Source organism: Oncorhynchus keta, chromosome 1 (assembly GCF_023373465.1).
Source record: "Oncorhynchus keta strain PuntledgeMale-10-30-2019 chromosome 1, Oket_V2, whole genome shotgun sequence".
NCBI lineage: Eukaryota > Metazoa > Chordata > Actinopteri > Salmoniformes > Salmonidae > Oncorhynchus > Oncorhynchus keta.
In genome coordinates this window covers 30,989,750-30,996,793 of record NC_068421.1, presented here as the reverse complement: position 1 = coordinate 30,996,793, position 7,044 = coordinate 30,989,750, and the positions used below count along the sequence as shown (strand labels likewise).

General features: G+C 43.0%; 1 protein-coding gene across 1 annotated transcript in view; it reads left to right on the top strand.

Moving 5' to 3' along the window:
* Positions 1-211: 211 nt before the first annotated feature.
* The window catches only part of LOC118372567 (carboxypeptidase D-like), a 33,346-nt gene continuing 26,513 nt past the window's right edge, over positions 212-7,044 (top strand). The window contains exons 1-2 of the mRNA XM_035758535.2: positions 212-1,010; positions 2,142-2,389. Coding sequence (XP_035614428.1) covers positions 352-1,010; positions 2,142-2,389 — 907 coding nt within the window. The 5' untranslated portion in view covers positions 212-351. The remainder of the gene's footprint in view (positions 1,011-2,141; positions 2,390-7,044) is intronic.

Genomic DNA, 7,044 nt, shown 5'->3' with positions numbered 1-7,044 from the left:
CTTATACATGTACCACATAATAGGATTTTGTTTTATTTTGTGTATGTGTGAGTTAAGTTTTGTTTTGTCCTCTAAATTGGCCATCCCATTCAACAGTACAATGAATGTCATCGTTAGTATTGCTGTCTTTTTTATTTGATTTTTTATTGTAATAAATATATTATTTAAAAATAAAAGAAGAGTGACATCAAACCAAAGCCCCGCCCCTATGAAAGCTTAACGGGAAGTTGAATGCATACAGGCAGGCTGACCGGAGAGACAATACTCTAGGTTAGCTAGATAGCAATGTTCTAATCGTTGACCTTTTTATTTCTCAAGACTGGATATTCAAGAGGTAGGAGAGTAGGAAACATGGCAACATATTTGCTTGAGCATCGACACACAGCGCCGAAACTATGCGTCTTACTTTTCGTCTTCCTCCTTTTTGTTGTTGGCCCCATCACCGCTCTCAGCGTCCGCGAGGCGAGGCTTGTCAGAAGCAACACCTTCGCGGAAGTGGAGGTAGAAGACTATACAAAATACTACAATTATGTCGAAATGACCCGGCTACTGAAGTTCATGGCCATGAAATACCCTTATATCTCAAACCTGTCCAGTATAGGCCAGTCGGTGCAGGGCAGGGAGTTGTGGGTTATGCGAATCACAAAGGACCCCAACGCTGACGTACCGGGAAAACCCAAATGTAAATACGTGGGGAACATGCACGGGGACGAAACTATCTCGAGGCAGGTGTTGGTGTACCTTGTGAACTACCTACTGACGAGGTATGGAGAGGACCCGCGTATCACGGAGTTGTTAACGAGCACGGATATTTACATTATGCCCAGTATGAACCCAGACGGGTACGAAAGGTCCAGAGAGGGGGACTGTAGTGGCGACGCTGGAGGTCGTTCCAACGCCAAGAACATGGACCTCAATAGAAGTTTTCCTGACCAGTTTGACAAAATCAACGTCCAGCAAGACGATGTTCCAGAGGTTACAGCTGTCATTAAATGGATCCTGGAGAAAAAGTATGTATTTATTTCTCTCATCTATTTACATAGACCTACATACAACATTCTTTGTGTTTGTTTAGCTCACATTGTTTATAACCTAATTCAGATGGCTCAAATGTATGGGCTACACCAGGGGTAGGCAACCCATTTCCTGGAGTGGTGCAGGTACTGCAGAGTTTTGTTCCGACATAGGCACCACACCTGACAAACTGAGGTGATTGATTGCCTAAATTCAACACATCACACACCTGTTCTTCCAGGTCGGTTAAGTAAAAAATATGAAGTGACTGCGGAACTCCAGGACCCTGGGCTCCACAGACATCGCTTACTGCAAATGGTAACTGCTGCACCCAAGGAATTTACTGGCAGCCTGCATCTGTCGTTGTTCCTATTGTTCTTACGCACCTCCTCATGGACCCCAAATACCACCTCCCCTCCGAAGGATCTCTCCATTTACCTAAGGGCCCACTGTTGCCAGCTAACTGTTGGGAATGCCCTTGATCAACAGACTCCAATAGGCCAACATAAGTAGCCTGCCATACAACTTTAGGCCGGCCACCTTTGTCTAAAGACCTGTCAAAACAAGCACTATACCTTCCAGCTGTCACTAAACAAACAGCTGTTGAAAAACATCTAATGATGTTGGCTGGAGTCTTTGCCAATTTCAAGGGCCTTTCTCTGACACCGCCTAGTATAGAGGTCCTGGATGGCAGGGAGCTCGACCCTGGTGATTTACTTGCGGTCGGATGCTGAGCAGTTGCCATACCAAGCGGTAACGCAACCAGTCATGCTCTCGATGGTGCAGCTGTAGAACTTTTTGAGCATCTGAGGTCCCATGCCAGATCTTTTCAGCCTCCTGAGGGGGAAGAGGCTTTGTCGTGCCCTCTTTACGACTGTGTTGGGGTGTTTGGACCATGATAGGTCCTTAGTGATGTGGACACCAAGGAACTTGAAGCTCTCGACCTGCTCCACTACAGCCCCATCGATGTGAATGGGGACGTGCCCGTGTGTGTACTTCAGATCAGCCTTGGAAAGGTTTCCCCCCTTGGCCTTGACAATAGTATGTAGACTGCAGACAGTAGATACCAGGCTTACTATATATCCCCTGCCTCCTGATAACATTGTGTTGTTGTTATGTCCCTTCAGGTTTGTCCTGTCAGGGAACCTGCATGGTGGCACTGTGGTGGCCAGCTACCCCTTTGATGACTCGGCCTCCCACAAGATGCAGGGTTACTACAGCAGCTCTGTGGACGACAACCTTTTTAAACACCTGGCGCTGACCTACGCCAAGAACCACCCCGTCATGAGGACCGGGGAACCCAAGTGCCCAGATACCCCCGATGAAACTTTTGAGGATGGCATCGTCAACGGGGCAAAGTGGTACGATGTACCCGGTAAGACTTTTTCCTTCTTAACTGTCAGACCACTGATGATGCTCTTTTTAGGCAGGTCATGTTCTTTTTCCTTCATTTGTTGAAAAGAGGTGATGGTTCACACACAAAGTAGCCTAGACCAGCTCCAATATCTTCCTTTATTGATTTCTAATATATTTTCTTCTCTTCTTTGTAAGTTGTTTCCTTGGCTTTCCATTTCTTGAGAAAAGCTTCTTCAGTTGCTTTTTTTAATTGTTTAACTCATTATCCCTCATCACTCTCAGAATAATCGCACATTGTTGAGACAGAGAGCTGAGTGCTGGGTTGCCATGACGATTAAGTCATAGATTAAGTCATAGATTGGTGTCTATTTTGACTTTCTCTTCTCAGGGACTGACAAAATTATGTGGTAATTTTACTTTTCCGGCGTTCATAATCAGTTGGAGATCAGGTTTTACTCAGCTCAGTGTTGTATGAGTTCATGGCGACACCTTGAAATGAATATCGAATGACATGTACTGTAGACTTATAGTAGGATAATAAAGGGTATTTGATAACATGTATAGTGTGGGCTTTCACTACCATGGTACAGGCCTACTTTTTGTCATTGGGACAAAGCCTGATGTGTGATGTATAGGCTATGTGTTGCCATGAAAAGGGCTGTGATGGTTTCCTCTGTCATTTTCCATGGCCCAATTTTCACAGAATACCCCCCCCCACTCATTTTGGGTCTATTTGAGAACCAATCCAGCAGATCCACAGCTGGGATTGTCTGTCTAGTATTAATTTAAAACCCCACTAATTAGGCAATTTAATCAGAGTATGGCTTTGACCATTACAGAAGAATTAGCACTGAATTTTCACAGTGATTTATTGTAATGTTTGTTTGTGTCAATTAATGCCATAAGGGATGGGTTGCCAACTGGCGATTTGACACCAAAATAAAATTGAATTAATTCATAAGGTCATGAATTCATTCATTACAGGTGTTCCATTGCACTGACTTCACTATCTAGCAAAGCAGCTGTGGAAGAGGACAACAGACCCAGCTAGCTAGTATTGTTTTATTCACCCCTGCAGGACAGACCTGCTCTCTGTTCTCTCCTCACAGAAAGCCTGACTGGTCTCAGGTTATCCTATCTGTCTTACGAGGTGTGTGTGTGTGTGTGTGTGTGTGTGTGTGTGTGTGTGTGTGTGTGTGTGTGTGTGTGTGTGTGTGTGTGTGTGTGTGTGTGTGTGAGAGACACGACCTGTCCATGCAGCTTGCTGTCCCCCCACTCCCCCCCCCCTTCATGTTCAGGAATACCAGTGTCTTTGGTCCACAGGCAGTAACCGGACCCCCAGTCACAGGCAGTAACCGGACCCCCAGTCTCTGTGTGGCTGCTGTCAGGTCAGGGGGTTGGGAAGAGAGCCAGACGAGGGACGATGAGATGATACTGTAATCTGAGTCTGAAGGTTTAAGGTGACCGTCATGGCTTTTCCTGTAAAGACATGTGCGGTCATCACTGTGTGTGTGCGCGCGTGCGTATTTACAGTGAGACTGTTTATCATGTGTCTGTGTGAGTCCAATAGGGAGTTGTAAGTTCCATGTATATTCTCAGACATTCTTCAATAATCCCTGAATCTGCTCTAACAGACTGCCTCTGCTTCAGTTGTAAATTATGACTCGGCAGAAGACTAATTCTGGTTTCTTCATCATTACTCACCTGAATCTAAATTGACTGCCTATGTGGTTAATGGAGACTGCAGGAGATATTTAATCTGATGCATAGATCTCTGTCTTCTATAAGCACTGTTAAAGGAACAGCAGAGGGTTCATTTAAAGTTGGAACTAGGAGGTGTAAGGATTAGGTGTTTTAACAAGCTTCTATTTATTTTATTTATTTCATCTTTATTTAACCAGGTAAGCCAGTTGCGAACAAGTTCTCATTTTACAACTGCGACCTGGCCAAGATAAAGCAAAGCAATGCGACAAAAACAACAACACAGAGTTACACATAAACAAACGTACAGTCAATAACACAAAGGAAACGAAAAATAGAAAATCTATGTACAGTGTGTGCAAATGAATCGAGGCAATAAATAGACCATAGAGGCAAAAATAATTACAATTTAGCATTAATACTGGAGTGATAGATGTACAGATGATGATGTGCAAGTAGAGATACTGGTGTGCAAGAGGGTGAGTAATAATATGGGGATGAGGTAGTTGGGTGTGCTATTTACAGATGGGCAGTGTACAGGTACAGTGATCAGTAAGCTGCTCAGACAGGGCTGTAATCGTTTGAAGAGCATTCACTTAGTTTTACTAGTATTTAAAAGCAGTTGGAGGCCACGGAAGGAGTGTTGTTGGGCGTTGAAGCTCGTTTGGAGGTGTGTACGCACAGTGTCCAAAGAAGGGCCAGATGTATACCTAATGGTGTCGTCTAATGAAATATCAATCCATTCTCTGATGAATTTTGAGAATAGACTTACACAATGCTCAATGAGGAAATGACAGGACTGAAATGTACCCAATGATATCGTAGGATCTTATTAGAACATTACGAATGTGAGTTTAGAATCTAGATAATTGTCATTATGACCTTCCGGGAGGTGACTATTGAGAAATAGTAAAAGGGAGAGGGAGGGAGGGAAGTTTAGGTACTTGGCGGTGTGGGGTGACTTTGATAATTGCAATAGATGACCGATAACCTTTTGACAAGCTTTTTTTGTAGACTCATTTTATAGCTATTTTATCTCTTTCCTGTATGCCAGGGGTGTCAAACTCATTCCATGGAGGGCCTAGTGCAGCATCTCCCAAACTCGGTCCCCGGGACCCCAAGGGTGCATGTTTTTGTTTTTTCCCGAACACTACACAACTGATTCCGATTATCAAAGCTTGATAATTTGTTGATTATTTGAATCAGCTGTGCAGTGTTAGGGCAAATACCAAAACGTGAACCCCTATTGGTCCTAAGGACCGAGTTTAGGAAACCCTGGCCTTGTCTCCTTCTTTTTCCTTTCAACTCAATATTAATTAATGAACAGTTTATAAACTACTTGGGCCTATAGCCTAAATAATTTTAAGTAGCCTAGTCCTTTTACTAACCAGCAATACCCACTGCTCTCTTTCTGAACGTTCATATTATTATTATTTATTTTACCTTTATATAGTGTCCCCCGAGCTGACAAGGTGAAAATCTGTCGTTCTGCCCCTGAACAAGGCAGTTAACCCACCGTTCCTAGGCCGTCATTGAAAATAAGAATGTGTTCTTAACTGACTTGCCTAGTTAGACTTAGGGATGCCATCCGTTAGATTAAATACAGAACAGTTCCGTATTTCACTGAAAGAATGAAGGTTTTGTTTTCGAAATGATAGTTTCCGTATTCGACCATATTAATGACCTAAGGCTCATATTTCTGTGTGTTATTCTGTTATAATTAAGTCTATGATTTGATAGAGCAGTCTGACTGAGCGATGGTAAGCACCAGCAGGCTCGTAAGCATTCATTCAAACAGCACAGCAGCGTTTTGCCAACAGCTCTTTGCTGTGCTTCAAGCTGTTTATGACTTCAACCCTATCAACTCCCGAGATTAGGCTGGTGTAACCGATGTGAAATGGCTAGCTAGTTAGCGGGGTGCGCGCTAATAGTGTTTCAAACGTCACTCGCTCTGAGACTTGGAGTAGTTGTTCCCCTTGCTCTGCATGGGTAACGCTGCTTCGAGGGTGGCTGTTGTCGATGTGTTCCTGGTTCGAGCCCAGGTAGCGGCGAGGAGAGGGGCGGAAGCTATACTGTTACACTGGCAATACTAAAGTGCCTATAAGAACATCCAATAGTCAAAGGTATATGAAATTCAAATGGTATCGAGAGAAATAGTCCTATAATTCCTATAATAACTACAACCTAAAACTTCTTACCTGGGAATATTGAAGACTCATGTTAAAAGGAACCACCAGCTTTCATATGTTCTCATGTTCTGAGCAAGGAACTGAAAAGTTAGCTTTTACTTTCTTCTCCAACACTTTGTTTTAGCATTATTTAAACCAAATTGAACATGATTTATTTGAGGCTAAATTGATTTTATTGATGTGTTATATTAAGTCAAAATAAGTGTTCATTCAGTATTGTTGTAATGGTCATTATTAAAATTAAAATCGTCCGATTTAATCGGTATCGGCATCGGCGTTGAAAAATCATAAACGGTCGACCTCTACTCTGGGCACCTTTTATCCAAGCTACTCAATACTGCCCCTGCAGCCATAAGAGGTTTAACAAGCAGTGCGGCTTGGCTGGGTTGTGTTTCGGAGGATGCATGGCTTTCGTCCTTCGTCTCTCCCGAGCCCGTACGGGAGTCGTAGCGATGAGACAAGATAGTAACTACTAACAATTGGATACCACGAAATTGGGGAGAAAAAGGGGGTAAAATAGAAAAAATAATAAAAATAAAGTGCAAGGAGGCATGATAAACAGAGTCCAGTCTCTGTAAGACAGAGGAGGCTGCATACATATACAGTTGAAGTCGGAAGTTTACATACACTTAGGTTGGATTCATTAACTTGTTTTTCAACCATTCCATAAATTTCTTGTTAACAAACTATAGTTTTGGCAAGTCAGTTAGGACATCTACTTTCTGCATGACAAGTCATTTATCCTACAATTGTTTACAGACTTCACTTATAATTCACTGTATCA